Raw genomic sequence first — 19232 nt, forward strand, 5'->3', positions numbered from 1 at the left:
ACATAGACAAAATACAACAATAATAAAAAGATGTGGCATTAAGTAACTCGTAATTTTTGATAAATTTCAACAGGCTGTTGTCTCCATTGGTTTTGCAGTGAGCATGCAAGGTTATTATTTGAAGGGATCTGGGTTTCACCCTGATCATTGTCACTGATAAAAAAATACATCAATATAATGACAACCAGTCCCTGAAGATGGGAGTAGAACAGTGTCCTCAAGCATGTTATGTTTATATGTACCCCAAACAGTGGAAAGTGTCTAACAGTTACAGTTAGATGAATCAGTCATTGTCACAAGCCTTGATAGAATCCAAACTCCTTATGTTATAAGCCAAATGAAACAGCCTGAGATTTGAGGTTATGACAGCACCGAAGGTTTCAGTTGTGGTCTTGTAGTTGGCTACTGGTGTGTCAGATAAACTTGTCATCTCCATACACTGAAGATGGAGGTGGTATGTTTCTCCAGAATGTTGATAACCACATGATGTCACAGCCTAGAAGACAACAGTCAACACCAAATGTGACATTTAGGGCTTTTGAACATTTTTTTGGCTTGTTGTGTTGGCTTGAATATAATGTATTTCAGTTCATGTGATGGAAAGTAATCCCTTCTGTAATAATGAGCCATCACAAAGCAAATTTTCTCTGCTTGTTCTTCTAATATGATATGTGGCACCATTTCACCATTTGTGTGTTTCTAGCCATCTCTTCAGCCTGCAGAAATCTATGGCAAGGAATATTATGACTCATGTAGGTTGCAACTGAGTGCTTGCTAATTAATATGTGATTCAGGCTTTATTTCGTAGTAATGTGCAAATTAATGTTTACATGTAAATACAACAGAAGTTACTCGTGTATGAAAACTGTCTTCTTTGCTCACTTTTTGTACTACTCATACATTAACATTCTAAGCCTGCAAGATATACATTGGAGTGGTAAAGGCTTCTGTAGATGGTCAATTTGTAACAAAACAGGTTGTGGGGCTTTTAAATTTATTGGTCATTGTCCAGTGATGACTGCTGTGCCCATCTGTTTGTGTTATTGTTTCACGCTGGCCCATCACAACAGCCAGAAAGAAGACGCAGAAGAAGTGCAACATATGCCACACTGCTGGTAGGTGGCAGGACATGCTGCCATGCCTCGAGTCAATCAGCTGCCTGTCCCAGAGTCTTGAGTAGTTCTGTTAGCAGTGTGTAGACCATCTTCTAGTCTGTTGCACTATGCTGTAGCACTGTAGCGTCTTGTGTTTACATTCATGTGAAATAGTTCTAATACTTCTTTTTCCAGAAAGAACCCACCATTGGAGACATTTGCTTATAGTTTTACACATCTATGAATTTATTTTTTGATTTGTTCTTGGTTTAATTAATGATGCTTCCAATTGATTAGATTATATAGTTTCAAATGATTAGTGGATAGTGAATTAGAAGGGACTGGAAGGAAGTGATTGTGAATTGATTTAAAATAGCATTAACATTTGTCTGGAGTGACTAAAAAAACCCGATAAACCTGTCAGAATAGCCAGTCTCAAGGCTGAAGTTTGAATCAAGGACCTGCAAATATGAAGCAGGATTTGTGTCACAACACATGAAAATACACACTAATTTCGTTTTTGTGTAAAAATATGCAACAAAAAGTTGATAATCGTTACTCATGTCAGTATTAGTAACAAGAACAATAATGTATGTTCACACATTTGTCTTTTAGAATTTATTTAATACCAGTATTAAATTTAATTAAACATGTAGTAAGCTTGATGGTTATCTTGTTCAACCAGCTTTAATTAAAGACGAAGAATTAGTCCCTATTATACTGAATTTAGTTTCTCATCATATAAGTTAATTGTAAGCCATTATAAAACAAATATTTTATCAGAATATAGTATTGGTAGCTTCTCTTTCTTACGGAGATATTTGCTTTTGTGGATAGAAACCTGGTGATTATATATAGTTTCCAAAATTATGAAGGCAAGTAGAATGTTAAAGGATGAAATATTATTTTGTGAAATTTACTAAAATTTGTTGACACAGTCTAGTTTTGGTTGCAATTGGACAACAGTGTGCACTATATAGGAAGACACGTTTATTTTTGCACTTAGAAGTGGCTCGATTAGTCATAGGCTACTTTCCAAGCTTGTTTGGTGCTGTACTGTAATTTGTTCTGACAAATGAATGACTTCTATGACTGATTCTTAGTTGGTGTAATTATGCTGTTCCAACTGAATGGGTTATAAACTATTTATATGAGAATGAATGGTGCATAAGTAAAGATATGGAATGGGATGTTTAAGGCCTGTTTCTAATTAATCTACGTGAATTTGCCTGAAGGGACAGAGAATAACTGCAATATCTTATTTGAGATAGCAGGTGACTTGGTTTCCTCCACTAACCTGCTCAGAGATTGTTATAAGACCGAATTCTTACCTGTACCCACTAAAGAGCATGCGAGAGATTTTGTATGCTTTATTCTGATGAACAACAGACAATTATGAAGCTCCAAGCCAAAACTTACATAATTAGTGAAATTACAGATGTGCATTGTGACTAGCATGATATGAATGAACTGTGTTACAGTGACAGAAGAAGCTGTCAGAGTCTGATTTGTATGCTGCATTCACTTTTTCTGTCTCACATTATTCAGAGCACTTTCATTGCATGAAGCTGACTGTGAAAAGGGATGTTACAGTGACTGCCGCATCAGCAAGTTGAAGATTTTCGAGCAGTTTGGAATTCCTTGGACTAATAAGGCTGCATTAATCAATTTTATTTGTATTATTTACAGGGTCACTCAAGTTTCGTCACCCATCTTGACTGGTCTGCAGATAGTCAATACATTCAGAGTAATTCTGGAGACTATGAACTACTGTATTGTAAGTTAACATGACATCCTATATAATGGTAAAGATAAGTTCATGTTAAGGAATACCATACTTCATTATATATACATATGTGGCAGTTTATTTACATTATAACATATTTAATTAAGTAACATGTCAGCTTATTATCTTGAAAGTTTTTGATGTGCGTGCAAAAATACGAACAGTGAAAATCACATTTAACATTTCATATAGCATAATTTCGTACTTAAAACTCATTATTATTAATTTTGAGCATTTCTGGCTGTCAGTTTATGAGTATCATGAAGGACTCTGTTCTGCTGCATGGAGGTAGTTCGATTCGTGTCTGTAGTAAAGGAATGTGCTTGAGCACTTGGACACTCGGACTGTGGGTTCGAATCCCACTCAAGGTATGGATGTTTGTCCGTGTCTTTCTGTGTTGTGCTGTCCCATATACAGGTAGAGGCCTTGTGACGGGCTGATCATTCATCCAAGAAGTCCTACCGGATGTCTAATAGATTAAGTGTTAACCTCGATGCCTACAGGTAGAAGATGATTGACCAAGAAAGAAAAAAGAAAGAAAGTAAAGGAACATTGTAACCATCAAGGCATGCAAAATCACAAATAACACATTAAAAATGCTGTGTACTTCATCCATTATTAGCAAAATATTTCTGTGATTTCCTGTCTCTACCATGGAAGCACTGCTCTTTTCTCACACAGGGAATGCTGGCTTATGTCGCCAAGTACCTCAGTCATCACAACTGCGTGATGTGGAATGGGCAAGTAACTCATGTACGCTGACTTTCAACACACTTGGCATCTGGCCGGAGGGTGCTGATGGTACAGATGTAAACCAGTGTGATCGCTCGCACGATGGAGATCTAATGGCTACTGCAGATGATTTTGGGAAAGTGAAGCTATATTCTTACCCAGTAATTCAACCCAGGGTAAGTAGGAGTAAGGTTTAATATGTGATGGTTGTTTCTTAGTTCATTTAAGAAAGAACATTGAGTTGGGGATAATGTGGGAAAAGACAAATGTGTGTTTACCTGAAATGTCTGAGGAAACCTATTGAAAGGACAACTGACTTCTGGGATGAGAATCAAACCCACAGCCTTTTGAATATGTAGCAGAAATGTTAACTATGTAACTGTTTGCATGTTTTACAGTGATATAAAATAACACTTTTAACTTTGCTGTTAAAAAATTGTTACAGTCACTGTCTCACACATATGGAGGCCACAGCAGTCATGTGACTAATGTGTCATTCCTGCATGATGACTCACGACTCATCTCTACAGGAGGTCGTGACACCAGCGTTATGCAATGGGCACTCTCCTAAGTGAAACAGATAGGTGAAATCCTATGGGGAAACACTACAACACTTCTAGATACTTAAGAAATATCTTTAGAAGTGTATGGAGCTTAGATGTGTTATAAATGTGGGACACAAAAAATTGAGACAAAATATATCTGCTAATTAACAAGAAAATGGGGGGAAGCACATATACATGCAGTATGTCATGTTGTTTTATAATGATAATAGTGGTATTCTTACAACATAAGTTTCTAATCCTTTGACAAATTTTGTTTTTGAACTGCATTTCAGGGAAGTAAAACATAATAAAGGCACATTGTCTGCTTCAAATCAGACATAAAGCCATGCCAAGTTTTCTTGCTAGTTCATAGAAAGTTGCCAAACCTGTATATAGAACTTCATGTTTTATAAATGTGTATACCATCAACCCATATAAAATTGACACAAATGTTGAGACCTGTACTGTCAGTCACACGAGATTTTTCATGGATGGAAAGCATTCGCACTGTTGTACAAAATTCACTGAAAATTCTAGTTCTTTGTCCAGAAGAATAAATTAGTAATGTTTGAGAGATGTGGTTCTCAACAGCATAACTTTACTGTAGCATCTTTAATTGTAAAAATATTCCCTGCTTACCGAAGCTGTGAATTATGGTTTAGTTCCAGGCTGAGGGAGAGTTTTCCCTTTCTGGCCATGTCCAGACTGGTTGTGGGTCCCACTCATCTCTTATCTGATGGGTACTAGGGTCTTTCCCCATGTTGAAGTGACTGGGACATGCAACTGATTACTCACCTCTGTCTGGTGACCACGTTTGGAATGTGCAGAGTTTTACTTTTTCTTTATATTTACATATTGGGACATATTGTTTACAGAAGATCTTTAATATTGGAATTATGGAACCTTTCTATATTAATCTAATAACTGTGAAAAATGTATTTGTAAACTTTTGTTAATTCTTGCTCTACCTACTGCAGAGAAATGAATGAGGAGTTGATACATTTGTGAGATTTATACAGTCACAAAACACTGAAAGAGGATAGATTGTATAATTCTTTACTATTGGCAGTGATGAGTGCCTGTGCAGCCAGTAAGTTTGATACATTTAATATACATTACACTTTTTGTATGATATACCATACATATTTTCTGGAATTTTGCAATAAATGTGACAAGTTTTATATCAGTGTATACTTCATCCATATTTTGTTGGTTCATGACTTAAATTTAAAAACCACAGTTATATATGATGACTGCAGTTTATAACCGCCTCAGCATGTTTTATTAAATATTTTTCTACAATTTAAACAAATAAAGTGTAGTCATTGGCCTATAAAGTAGGATGAAATATGACATTTTAAAATAATACATCTTACACTTGATAATATGTTATACAGTGACAGTGGGAATGTAGTTTTCTGCTCTTGTGTCTCTCACAGTAGTTGACAATAGTGTAGACGACTGATGTTTGCATCACACTGCATTTGAAAGCTTGTAGGTGCCACTAGCTGATGGCTCGATAGAAACTTGAAGTGTTAGGCAACCGATGGAGAGAAATATTTCCCCAAGAAGTTAGGAAGAAAAGGAAATTTAAAAGTCACAAACGTTGCTTCACCCTTTTAGAACATTATTGTGGTTAGGTTGGTGTTTCATGAGATGACTGAATTTCAGTATGAAGTTGCTTTTCTTAAATATCTGAATCCAGCTTACCTCTTAAGATATCCACTTATGCAGAACTAGAATATGTAGCAAATAGATGACTGGCTATGAACTGGATGATCAGTGGGGCATTTGCTCTTCACCACCACATCTAAAGTGACTTGAGTTGACTGGCGTCATAACCAAAGATCATTACAGAAGCTTTCCTCAGGGATAAGGGCAAAAGACAGTGAAAATGACTAAGTATTTCCGAGAAATGTCGAGATCTTGGAGTGCCTGGAGCTCTGTTCCCATGTCTGTTTTTCTCCTTGATGATAAGCTTCAAAAAATATTTTACTGTTATGTGCATTCCCTACAACAACTTTCTTGAAATTTCTAATTGTAGAAATGTTAGTTTAATGAAATTTGTGTAGATTTAATGCTCTTTTGAATTCTCAAATAAAACCAATAATATAAAGGTGAAATGGCTTGCGTGGACTTCATTATGTAAAGTTATGAAATTGATTTGGTGTGATTCCATCAGAAAGTGAATTAATTGTCTGGCAGATCTTATACTGTGTACCAGTGGTGACACACACATTTTTGTAACGGATATTGAATTGTGTATGATAACCAATTACAAAAAAAAAATTCTAAAAATGTTTTCCTTTATCTCTTAGTCTTGGGCTATCCTGATGTGAAACTACATTTTTCTAAATGGAGATTATTATTTGTGTGTTGTAAAGGACATCTCCAAACATCATCAAGAGCCTGGTAACAAAATTTGTTCTTGCCATCAAATCTGTATCACATATTTATTTGTTTTATACAGCTTCAAAAATGACAAAAAGATAGCCAATGAATGCAGTGTACTCTAAAGTTAAGGGGTTTCAGTGTCATTAAGTTTTTCTTATAAATACAACACTTTGCTGACTGTGGTTACCCGTGACTTGTCGTTTACCTCTGGGCATGCCTAATTTTTGCACTACAAATGTAGAAATGTGAGCTTGTGTGTGGAAAGAATGAGTAAACTTATGAATCTTAACTACAATTATTTTATATTTTTCAAAATTTACAATATATCCAATACAAAAATGGATGGAAAAAGAATTCAGCCTATAAGAGTATGCATATGGTTCAGCTTCTGTTAAATGTTTTCAGTAATGTTGCTTAATTCAGACCAAGATGATTCAGTAAACTTTTACATAACTGCCTACACCTCCATTCTTGAAATCATAGAATAGATATATTGTAGTTAATATCCATCATTAGATTTTGAGAGTTTACATTGTAATGAGATTTATTTATTTTAGTTTGTCTGTAATAAACATGTAAATTGGATATAATATGAAGTTACTTTGTTCCAATATTCTCAATAATTTAATTGCAACTAGTTTTTGGTTGGAGAGTCAGAGCATACTCATTGTGTGGTTGCTAAAGATATTTGCAATGATAGGGGAATATTTGGTTATTACAAACAAATGTCATTTACTCGTACTTTGCAAATTACACCTGATGTCTGCACAGTTCCCAGTATCTCTTCCAATTTGCTTGTAACAAGTGATATTCCATGGAGGTCAGAAGAAATTTATTTTACTGTTAATATCATAATACCACCTATCAACTGCAAAGTGCCCTTTGTTTCATGCATGTATAATTGAACTGTACAAATATTTATTTTAAATCTGTGAAACAAGATGGTGGGTTTTAATCTCTCATGCTGGTGATTTCTATCAAAAAGAGGAAGAAAATATAAATAATAATTGAACTGGGAGAAATAAGCCTGTTTATGAAGAAACTTAACACTATAATTTCTTAATTTTAAAGCAACTTTTTGCATGTTTTAGTGAAGACATTCTTGTAATATTTCTAACTAGTGAAATACATGTTTTATTTACATAATATCCCAGTGTTTGTATATTTCTGATGTAAGAGCTTAAAATATTTTGAGTACAGAAAACCACAAATATTACCAGTCATTAACATAATGTTGGTGAAACTATGTAAATTTCTCTGCATATACCCATACAGACATACTTATTTTATCATAATTTTTAAACACAAACTAGTAATTAATCAGCATTTCAATATGATGTTTACTTTCTGTCATGATTCACATTCTTCCCTGTAAGTGTTTATCAGTATAACACATCTTAGTTCATGATTTGATGTTCTTCATGTTCTTAGCAATAGCTAGGGTAGTACCTTAAAATAGTCCATAACCACATCCTTCTCATGCATAGCCATGCTATAAATCACTTTTACTTAGTCTGAGAAATTGGCATTAGTAATGGATGTGACGAGCAACATATCATTTTTTTTTATTGAGGAAATTAATAAGAGGAGTGTTTTAAATAGTTCTTCTTCTTCTATGGCAGTCCGGCCTGTATTGGGTCCATGGCCTCAATTCTTCTCTTCCATTCCATCCTTCTGTTAGTTCCGTCTGTCTGAGGCTTTGATTGAGGTTTCGAAACATCTTCCTTTTTATGGTGTCAGGTTGTTAGCCTTGCGACCAACCCCCAACCTGGAGGACCAGGGTACCTGTCTTAGTCTGACTTCTCCCCCTCGACCAATCTGGCTAGGGAGGCCCTACCAGTAGCTATGCTACCACCAGCATAGCTCTTGGGAACACTGAGGTACTCGAGCCCCACCACCACAAGGTGCAGGTACCATTAAGTGAGGAAATAGTTGAATACAGTTTTTTAAATATAAAACTATAGATCCCACATACTTTGTATGTTTTCCCACCTTTAATTTTCCACGCTAAAATAAGTAATTTGAATTTAAATTGTTTGAGGAGGAGGGGGGGGGGGAGACAGTTGGAATAGTAGTTATCTTTCTATCCAATAGAATTACCGACGTATACGCAGCAAAAATTGGATACCAATAACAGATGGCAGTATAGCAAGTCATGGTTTTAGCTATTACGTAGAATTGAGATACCAATCCTTGTGTCTGATTTTCCGTGGTCAATATGAATAACAATGGATGAGAAAAGGCTTGTCGTGTGTGTTTAAACTTAAATATCACGAGGAAGTATTTTATCAGCTTTGTGAAACCTCCATCCCATGGTTCGATTTAAGAACAGGTAAGTTATGTACGAATGTCCTTATTGGTAAATTGAATGCTGTGTTTGAAACTGGCCAGTTGTTTTTATTCTTTGTAACCTAATCTGTTTTGTATGGACAAAATAATTTTAATTGACCTCTTTAAATCTAATTTCACAGTTATATCTAGGAAAGAGGGAAACGTTTTTCATGTGTAACATAACCAAAAAAACATTCAGAAATAATTTTTATGTGGGAATGAAGTTGTGCAATACAGGTCCCAGAATCATTCATTCCACGAGTGCCATGTGAATTTGGTGCTTGCCCATTCTTTCGATGAATGCATTCATTTGCTATGTTTCTTTCTGTTCTACTGAAACATACACATTTGTTAATATTATTTGTAGGTATATTGTAATTGAAGTGAATCCCATTAACGAGAATAATGATACTGCTTTGATATTGAAACCTGCAAGCCTATATTTTTCAATTACAAAGAAAATTCAGCAAGTACATGGAGATTTTGGGGTTGCTGCAACAAAGACGGGACTTGCAGGTAAGTTCATTGCTATAAGTGGATTCTGCATTTTAGACTTTAAATGGTAACATTTCCATGTTACTTGTTGAATATAAAATAATAATTGTTCCATCAGCAATTTACTACAGTTTTTCGTTACTTCCCTATAATGCACATTTTTTTAACTAGTGTGAACAGAAACCTTAGTGTATGGTGCCGTCAACTCAGTTCTTTCTACATTTTGAATGGGGTTTCACTATGTAACAAGGGGCAAGACCTATTAATTTTATTGTTGGAGTAGAAATAAGAATTCATTGTTATTGGTTATATGTGAATAAAACTAGCCATGCAGTGTCTAGGATAAGCATGCATGAGAGAGTCAAGGGAATCTGGAAAATGGCTGTTCACATCATGGCAGTGTACCAGTCTGACCACGATTGCAATCTATGCCTCCAAGACCTTCCTGCTCCCCAGATGTAGTCTGCCAGTTACTGCCTGTTTCAGAGAGTGAATGCCCTTTGAAGAGATGTAGGCTGGTAGAAATTTGTGACTGCAGAAGACAACTACTTCAAAAGTGATATGAGTAAAATGCACCGTAACAGGTGTTTTTAAACACATTTGACTTTTGAAGATTGAGGATGTCTGAGAACAAAGAACTGATAGGCATAACCTTTTAAGCAGGAGACCCCAAGTAAAGAGATCACTTAGGAGACCTAGGTATAGACAGGATGGCAGTATTTTGTTGGGTCATGGTGATATAGTGTAAGAATGTGAGAAGTGAATTCATCTGGTTCAGGATAAGGTCCAGTGATGGTCTTATAGGAACATGATATTGAACCTTGTAGTTCCATAAAAGCATCACTTCTTGAACAGTGAAGTGACAGTTTACTTTTCAAAGACCTATGCATGCATGTCAAAACAAAGTTCTAAACATTGACTCCTTGTTCATTCTTCTTCTTCTTCTTCTATGGCGCAACAGCCGAAGTCGAGCGTTGGCCTCCTCCCATGTGGGAGGTTTCTTTGTCTTTGAAGTGTGCATTTATGAGTAGTGAGTGACAAGCAGACTGCCTCTTCACAATTTCTACTAAATCCTGATTTGTCTGCTAGAGCAATTTAGTAGTGAATCAGGAGAGACTTGGTTGAGAAATGGCCGCTGAATTTTGCTTACAAAACATCTCATTCGTGCTCGTAAGATTCTTTGACGTGCCATAAATCTATGACATGGGACCGCTGGTTTTACTTCCCCTTTGAAGGAAGTTGTGCTACAGATTTCTGTCTACCTTAAAAATCCATCGACCTTGGCCAGGTTTGAACCTGCAAAGCACGCTAACCACCAGTCCGCTGAGGGTGACACTCCTTGTTCATTGGACAGTTTTAATTTTTCTCTCGTTGTGTTAGCCAAATATTGCAATAAATGGACAAGAGTTGCTGTGGTGCGTGTTCGGCACGGCGCTCACCGACTTGTGGCCAGTTGTTTGCCGTTATTGCAGCAGGTCGAAAATCAAAATGTCATAGTGAGGACTTTGTATACTGGAGCAACTCTGCAGCATTGTTACAAATTCATACAGGTAAGTTTGCGCTTCATAGTATTTTGTTTGTAGAACAGATCCTATCAGAACTCGTCTACAAACCTTCTTTCCAATAAACTGGCCCTGATTTCTGATGAATCAAACTTGGCAGGGGTCGAGGGTTATTTTTGATAAAAGTTATGGCTGCAGTAGGTACTCTGAAATCAGTCTCTGGAAGGTTTAGGCATGTCAGTTTCATTTTAATTTATTACTTGGAGACAGATGATTCCTCAGAATAGTAAGACTTGATCACCTTTCAAGAAGTGTTTAAGTATGTTTAAAATACCAGGTGTTCATTAATTAGTGGATGATATGTAAGGCATGTAATTATTTATTCATAACACATGAAAAGTTATATTTGAACTTCCATGACCACTAACTAAATAACTAACTAGATGGCTTACCAAACCCGAAGGTTCATCACCAAATTAACCAAAGCCCTCCACCGGACCCTGTCCTGGGCCAACAAAATCCAGTCTCTTTCGACTCCTATCTCCCAACTTCCATGACCACACATGAAAAAACTTTTTAGTAGTACATAATTTTTTTTTGGTATTTGTTATAAGTAAATAATTACATACCCATAACATCATCTTTTAATTTATGGACAGTCTATGTAATGATTGAATAAATAATAGAATTAATGATAATGAGGTCATGTGTCACTGACACAGAAGTCTTCGCTCATTTTCTTTCAGTTCAAAGCTGTCACAGGCTTATCAATGCCTCGTGAAAGAGCCAAGAGATTATAAAATAATTCTAGAGATGAACTTCTGCAACTTCTTATGCTTCTTGCTTTCAGCATCATCAGAGATCTTACCTGGAAAAGATATGGTCAAAATTGAAAACGGAAGATGAGAGGAACATGATGGAAGCTGCCCTCACAGACTTAAATTCTCTAGAGTTGTTTGGACATGCAGAAGTCAGGAATAAAAAGACGGAGGTCGTGGAAGACAAATAATGGTGAATTCTGGATGCATTAACCAACATTGTATAACTGATGACTTGCTCACAGACTTAAAATATGGAATACTTGTATACTGTTAATGTTGTTGTATGTTTTAATAGACGTATACTTGCTGTATCTCAGCTGATTATTTTAACTGACAATCCTTGTTTCACGGATCAACGAAATGCGTGAAAATTTTAGCACTGAAAAACCGAAGGAAATGTTTAAAAATGTTCATGCATGTTTCTCTACAAAATAGCAAGAGTTCAAATGTGTACTCAGATTATGTGCATGTGCCTTGATGATCTTTTATTACAGTCATAAATGCATTATTACAAAGTTCATCAAAAAGAAGGCTGCATATATGTCACAAAATATTTTTTTCTTTTGTTTCAGTCAGCATAGTGACTGACTAATGGCTGAATTACCAGGGTTTGATTCCTGTCAGTTGCATGGATTTTACTTTTCACCACATCCAGACCCGCTCCAGGTCCCATCCAGTCTCCTAACCAGTGAGTACCATCGTGATAGATTATGCAAAGAACGAAGTGACTAATGTCATGGACCTGAGTTCTGGTTTAGAAACTGAGTCACTTCTATGGAATCCAAATTTTTGTTACCGTGTTCACAAGAGCCCGCCGCCGGACTTTATGCTGACCCATTTGAGTCAAATCTGCGCTCTCACTTCCTATTTTCTTAAGATCCTTTTTTATATTTTCCTTCCATCTGTGCCCATGCCACTCATGAGTTCTCTCGCAACTTAGGTTTTAATCCTCATGTATTAAAATGTATTTGGCTGATGATGACTGTTCTTTGGGATTTTATGTTGTGCATTCTGGTAGGAGTTTGCCGATTTTTCTGAGGTGCTTGCTGCTCCGTTTGGGCAGGCTGTGTAGCTGTTAAACGGCAGTGGATAAAGGTTGCTTTATGCAGTAAGTCGGATACAGTTTCCTACCAACTGATGGCAGTGGACATACGTAACTTCATGCACAACAACTGTCATGGTCTCGTACGAGCCAGACCAAAGAGGATGATGAAGAGAGTGGAGATTTTGCGATGGAAGGAATTTGTTTTTATCTGTTAGTCAAGAAGTCATTAGAAGTTACAGTTTTGGAACAATTTCTAATTGTGCTAATAAGGGTTTCAATGCACAGAACAATGTTAAACTGAAACATACCATTTCATAATTCTAAAGAACTTCAGTATTGCACTACGTGTGAAGATTATTCATCAGTTAACCAAAATACATCATCAGGCAAGCTACAATAAAGAAAATATTCCTTCTGTATGCATCTGTTCCCCAGTCCAAGTGACCTCACAACGAAGAAGTGCCCAAACTGGCACAGGTGAGTGAACAGGGTTGTTCAGTAATTTAACCTGCCTCGACAAGCATAGCAAATGCGCATAAAGATGTCCGAACTAACGCGCAACAAACTGAATGCAATAAAATAATTCGTCAAATAACATATTCAGTTCATGCTGTATATATTTTCACTTCATATGTCAAATGAGCATTGCCGACGTTTCAGAGATGCTTGCTTCCTGATGACGTAGGCAGCAAACACGTTTGAAACGTCTACCAGACTACGTGGTGCAACAAGCTAGAAGACAGACATGTTAGTACTCGCTGCCGTGAGAGCCCGAAATCTCTTTTTATTGTTATTGTCCGCTCGGTAGTAAGTTTAGTTACCACAGTGACGTAAGTTGGCCGATATGCCGTGAATTTGAAGCAGGGATCGCAGGCGCAGAAATTGCCAGTGATAATATCATACTCCGAATTGCATGCCACGAAGTTGTCCCCTTGGACTTCGGGTGAAGTAACTGCCTGTAGCAGTTCGATACACCGGATTGCCTGTGAATGTCCGGCAGACGGACCAGTCTTGCATGGTTGGTTACGCGCTACATCCCCTTCACTTGTTTCGTCAGCGATAATGTGTACAGTGCGTACTTACAAGTGTCTGCTCAAAAACCACGCGTGGCATGAATCCGTCACAGTGACAGGTGGGTCTTTGTGTTCCAAGTGCTTACACCGAAATTCCATTCTGCGTAGTGCAAAGGTGCATTTGAAGTGCGATATTTTCAAGGGCGGAAGGGAAGATCTCACTTGGCAGATCTTATCGTAAGTATGAAGACAAAGTTGAAGCATTCGGGGAGTGAAGGCGTGGACTGGATTCAACTGCCTGATGGCAGAGTTGAGTGACGGATTTTATGAACGCGGTAATGAACGTAATTGTAAATAGTGTTGTCTACATAACCTCTTATTGTATCATGTATTTCCGATGTTTAGTCGTATTGGAGTTCCAAACCAGACAACCAATTATTTTACGTAGCAGATCGCAATGACCGATCTTGGACCTCTCGAAACACTGGAATTACGGTATTGAAGCCCACTTTTTGTTTGTCTAAAATAAATTAATAATTTCAAAAGTAATTTTCTACTGTGAAGACTAAATTATTGGCACAATCTTCAGTGTGGATTTCAACACAACAGATCAATTACTGAGCAGTCATGCCTACACATAATAATCGGAAAGAAGGCTAGGTCTACGCTTTTTCAACGTAGCTTTAGAATACACCGTTAGAATAATCTAAGGAAATCAGAAGGTATTGGAAGGATAATATTAAAACGTATCCGAAAGCAACAGTGTGAGGAAAAAGTCCGGTTTTGTCTGGCAGATATTTGAGCGACTATTAGCTTATCAAAAGGACTGCTTTTAATGGAGTTAATAGTAATAATAATATCACGAAACCAGTTGCCAAATGAAGAGATGATTACCTCTTGGAATTAACATTATAAGAGCTATGTGACGTACAACGTAGCTAATACATGGACGCGATGACCATTTATAAAGACACATTTCCACGAGTTTCTGATCTTTGTTGTCGGACGAGTTTGTTTGATTTAAATGTTTTTCTCCTCTGACAAAAGTACCGTATAGGCCTATTGTTTTTGGTCCATTGAACATTCCAATGCATCTGCTTCCTGGCAATCCGGTTTTGCGTGTTTGTCTTCGTTCTGCTATTAAATGTGCTTCGCTTTTTATTTCTAAGAGGACAAACATGTGGTACTGATTGCAGACTATGCTCGTAACATCTCAGCAGACGGCATAATTCCTAGCTGTTAGTCGCTAAGCCTAAATATTAATTACTATGTTCATAGAAATCAGTGAATTCCTTTCCCTAAATCACATCTGCTTATTTAAAATCAATTTTAATATTATTATTCTCAGCCTTGGTTTTTTACGTTCTATTCTGGTATTCCGACTAAAATCTAGTACCCATTTCTGTTATGTCTGATCCGGTCAAAAATTTCCGGAGTTGATTTTTATTGACATATGCTGAAGGATGAAATTAAACGTAACATAACATAAGTTCCCTGTTTGAATTTCATATAATATCCGGAATGTAATTGTTTATCTTTCCTTTTAAGGATATTTAGATTAAAGGAACATAAACCCGACAACTTTGATGAGAGACCAGGCGTCGAAATTGACGACATTTTCGTGGTTCACGAGAATAATTTTTCAGAGACCTTCACATCATGCTGATATCCGTTCTTCGTTGTTCCCTTGCAAATTCTTTGCTTACCATTCTACGTTCAGAAACACCGTAGTCCGTAAATAAAATAATCTTTTACAACCGAAATCGTATCATTGCATTCAAGTTGGTAGCAGTGTGAAAAAGTAAATAATTTGAATGCGTTCTGCTTTATCAGCGTATAATATCACGCAACGTTAAATCACTTTGATCTGGATCTATGTAGAGCAGTCGCGGTAATGACCCTTTTATTCAAGTTCCGACCAGTGGGCTGCTTTTCAGACAACGTACTTGAAATTAGAGACTAAAAGTAAAAAAAAACAATTCTACAACAGTTGTCTGTTATAATCAACTCGTCACGTGTGCGCCATTGCCAATGCTAGAATTCACATCTGACATATTTCATGAAAGTCAGTTAACCTCAAAACATGCAAATACACCCTGAACTATTCTGCTCAGTGGTTGGTGCTAATATTTTGTATCCACGAGTTCTTTAAGTCTAATTTTAGTCTCAAATCTATTATTCTGAAAGACTTTTACGTCGTCTTTCACAATTCCTTTATGTAAACGAAGTTTTAGCGGTGTCATAAGAGAATCCTTCCAGTTTCTTTCAAATCCAGTCTGTATACATAAATGTCGTATCAATTGATGCTGTAGAACCTCGGATTACGCACATAATAGTGCGTCATGAACGCACATAAACAATAGATCGTGATTTATAAAAATATATTGATGTATCGTGTATATTAAGTATGAAATGTTTGTTAATAATGTCATTAGATGTTTAATTTCTTTCTTTTCAGGAAGAGGACACATCTTATGAATTACTACATAATTTGAGCAACAGATTATAACGAAGAATAGTGAAAGATCAGATTTTTATAATAGAATTTGCATTGCACTGAATAAGATCGAGCTTTGTTTGTTAATCGACCCTGTTAAAGGAGAGGCAATGCAAAAGTGTAATAAATGACAATGGATAATTGGAAGTTTCTGAGGTGGCCTTGGTACCTGTGGGAACTATTATTATTGTTTGTTGTCAACAAAGTTGTGATGAAGGAATGCTGACTGAAATTCTGTTTGAATTATTAGTATTCATTTAACTGTTTATTTCAAAACGAAGACATGAATTTGGGGACGAAAAAGTGAACGTGTTTGTTACAACCGGAAATGTGAAATTGTCGTTTTCCCGTGTTTACCCGATCTTATTGTTAATAACTGAAAGAACGGTCAAGATGGGCAACACAAGTAGCACGACTGGGAGACCCAATCCGGATACTAGCCGTTTGTTGTTCGTCATATGGGTCCTGCATCGCTATTGGTCCGTGGTGGTGGAGAGGCGAAACAGCATGGCGCGCACGAGGACGACGGAGTCACGTGACAAGGAAGACGAACTGATTCACGATGATCTGGATTCACAGTTCTCGGCATGTCTTTGCAGCTTCTGTCAGGACGATGGATTCACCGACTGCTCAAGGTATTGAACCCTCTTTGACTCTTCGAATCCCTTAATTTTAAAAAAAAAGACACTTCTCCAAAGGCTCGTCGCAATGGCTGTTTAATCGTGATCTTGTCGTGACCTTGAATCATGAAATTTGGTGACGGCTGCTACAGTACTAACCAATAGACCATCGGGGCGATAAAATATAATCTTGGCCACATTTTCATTACTATCGGTCATGTAATTTGTCCACGAGATGGTCCTGAACGGTTGATTCTAAGGATGAGCTAATTTTCCAAGACAATTTTCGATGAAAATATTGATTTCGTAAAAATGTGGAGGTTTTTGACCAGCTGAGAAGCTACTAGATTCCCTTGGTCTCAGATTGAGACTTCACATACTCCTTTTTAATGGGGACTTCATTTTTATCTCAAAGAGGAAAAAGTTGTACGAAGTACTTAAAGTCAAATGCGCTCATGCTTTGCAAAATATCTGTCAATTCAAAATTGTCATCACTTTTCTTCAGGCCCCTTCGATCTGTCTGATAAGACAGGAAATATATCTCAAGCACCCCTGATTCAGAACCACTGATGTAGAACCTTAGTCCGGACACCCCGTCTTCGTGTAGGTATTCGAACTTGGGACCTCTGAATACGACTTTTTTAATCGCACTAAAGTTATCTGTCATATGGGATGAGTACAGTGTTCTGTTTTCTCTTAAACGTGACTGTGGACTGTGCCCTAATCGCAACTCATTTGTAATCCAACGACAACGGATGGTAAAATTTCCATACTTGTCGGTCATCAGAGTTCGAATTTCTCCTGGTGACCGTGCATACTCGGAACCTGTATGTTTTTAATAACCTGGGAGTTATATTGCGGATCGTAAACCAGAATGGCCACAGGTCTAGCCTGTTGTCGGTCATAACCTGACGAAATACGTCAGAACAGGAGAGTAGGAAATTAGTTCACGTCCAGTTGTTTTAAATGGAATATGAGAAATAACTGGGCCTACAGAATTTTGGTTTGAAATCCACAAGGATATGGATAACGTGGGATATTTATTTGTAGGTGGGAGGATAATATTAAAGTAAATGTTAGAGGACTGGATTCAGCTGGCGAATGGTAGATCGATCAGTACGTCCGACGCAACATCCCGAAAGACAATAATCTTCATGATGGCCGCCGTGAGAACGTGAACGGTTGTGCGCTCATCAAACTTGTTCTTCAGCTGTTATACCTTTTTTCACATTCTGCTTCTGTCCTGATGCATCGCGATGTTGGTCATCATCACGCGTCATATTTGCTTCTGTGTTTTAAACTTGGTTTATTCGTGTTTCCTTCACGTGTGATTTCTTGTTCTTGTCTTTATGTGTGACCCATATTCTGTCCACTGCTGCTTGCATTTTCCTTTTCGTGTACTTTGCGTGAGGTCAAGCTAACGGTAGCTTACCTTCAGGTTCCGTAAAAGGCGGCAAATCCAAACTTTTCATGAAGGACCGCACCTTAAAGTTACAATAAACTTGCGCCTTTCATATAATGCGATGGTCATTTCATAACATTAGTGTTATTAATGGTTAAACAGGCCGGAGCGTGAAGCTGACCACTCGTCGACTGCGCGGATTTTACCTCCGTGTTCCCCTTGCACCTCAGTGTTCAAAGTAATGTTCCCCAGTGTCCAAACACCACATCGAAGCGTCTATATCGAGGGAGTGGAGGTAAAACTCCGCTCATTTATGGTTTTGACAGCAGGAAGTGAGTTAACTGAACATTTCTGCCACTTTGTTCGGATGGTTAGAGCTTTGGACACCAGAATGCGTGGTGCTGGGAGTCAAGTCATCCAAGCTTTGTTAGCCATAGTGAGAGTGAGATGTAGCGATTCCTTTCATGGAGGCGCTGAGGATAACCTTTAAAATATCAGGATAGTTGGCTTGTGGGCCGACAATAAAACCCAGAATCACCAGATTACTTAACCAGGAGTGCCAGCCATTGAGTTATGACTTCCGGTGCAAAGCAGGAAGGAAGCGTGGAGGAAAGGAGAAAGGGAAATTAAATTCAAACAAATTTTAATGTAGGATTTGAGGTTTTCACGGCGGTGAGTCTGAAGATGTCTTCTGGTTTGTTGCGCCGTGTAGTCTGGTAGACGTTTACCGACGTTTCAGAGGTCTGTGCTGCCTCCATCGTGGAGACAGCCATCTTCAGAATGCAGACCTACATATTGCATTTTTCGAGCAGACTGCAGCGATCTCTGCTGAGCATTATTGAAACTAGGTAGTGCAACTGTCATAGTTTCCATAATGGTCAGCAGAGATGGCTGCAGTCTACTGCTCGCCTACAGATGGCGGACGTTTGCGGTTCGAAGCAGTGGCCCTTGCCCC

The 19232-nt window shown here is 37.5% G+C and overlaps 3 protein-coding genes across 15 annotated transcripts in view; all 3 read left to right on the forward strand.

The window, feature by feature from the left end:
* Positions 1-7699, forward strand: part of LOC110832875 (echinoderm microtubule-associated protein-like 2) — a 39501-nt gene extending 31802 nt beyond the window's left edge. For 7 of the 10 annotated variants that reach the window (XM_087357375.1, XM_087357378.1, XM_087357383.1 and 4 more), the window contains 4 exons: positions 1071-1115; positions 2784-2871; positions 3562-3788; positions 4058-7699. In XM_087357375.1, the coding sequence (XP_087213501.1) occupies positions 1071-1115; positions 2784-2871; positions 3562-3788; positions 4058-4183 (486 nt within the window). In that variant the 3' untranslated portion in view covers positions 4184-7699. The remainder of the gene's footprint in view (positions 1-1070; positions 1116-2783; positions 2872-3561; positions 3789-4057) is intronic. The other 3 variants (XM_087357384.1, XM_087357377.1, XM_087357382.1) reach the window with 1 other exon arrangement.
* A 984-nt stretch (positions 7700-8683) lies between these two features.
* Positions 8684-16563, forward strand: Pop5 (POP5 ribonuclease P/MRP subunit). 3 transcript variants are annotated; one of them, XM_022070131.2, is made up of 5 exons: positions 8684-8883; positions 9250-9398; positions 10758-10927; positions 11730-11890; positions 16217-16563. In XM_022070131.2, exons 1-4 carry the CDS (start codon positions 8864-8866, stop codon positions 11886-11888), a joined length of 498 nt encoding a protein of 165 aa, XP_021925823.2. In that variant the 5' UTR covers positions 8684-8863; the 3' UTR covers positions 11889-11890; positions 16217-16563. The 3 variants fall into 3 exon arrangements, with proteins under 3 accessions (XP_021925823.2, XP_021925821.2, XP_021925820.2); XM_022070129.2 differs by lacking the exon at positions 16217-16563 and adding an exon at positions 12273-12388; XM_022070128.2 differs by lacking the exon at positions 16217-16563 and having other exon boundaries at positions 8685-8883; positions 11730-12011.
* An 85-nt stretch (positions 16564-16648) lies between these two features.
* The window catches only part of mwh (multiple wing hairs), a 56579-nt gene continuing 53995 nt past the window's right edge, over positions 16649-19232 (forward strand). The window contains exon 1 of one of the 2 annotated variants that reach the window (XM_087357370.1): positions 16649-16890. In XM_087357370.1, the coding sequence (XP_087213496.1) occupies positions 16649-16890 (242 nt within the window). The remainder of the gene's footprint in view (positions 16891-19232) is intronic. The other variant, XM_087357371.1, reaches the window with a different exon arrangement.

Source organism: Zootermopsis nevadensis, unplaced genomic scaffold (genome assembly GCF_977971745.1).
Source record: "Zootermopsis nevadensis isolate Lab colony 2312 unplaced genomic scaffold, Znev_1.0 Znev_ptg000028l, whole genome shotgun sequence".
Lineage (NCBI taxonomy): Eukaryota > Metazoa > Arthropoda > Insecta > Blattodea > Termopsidae > Zootermopsis > Zootermopsis nevadensis.

Coding starts and splice junctions, on each gene's coding strand:
- Pop5 (XM_022070131.2), top strand. CDS start 8,864: ATGGTTCGATTTAAGAACAG. Junction 8,884..9,249: donor ATGGTTCGATTTAAGAACAG/GTAAGTTATGTA, acceptor TATTATTTGTAG/GTATATTGTAATTGAAGTGA. Junction 9,399..10,757: donor AACAAAGACGGGACTTGCAG/GTAAGTTCATTG, acceptor TCGTTGTGTTAG/CCAAATATTGCAATAAATGG.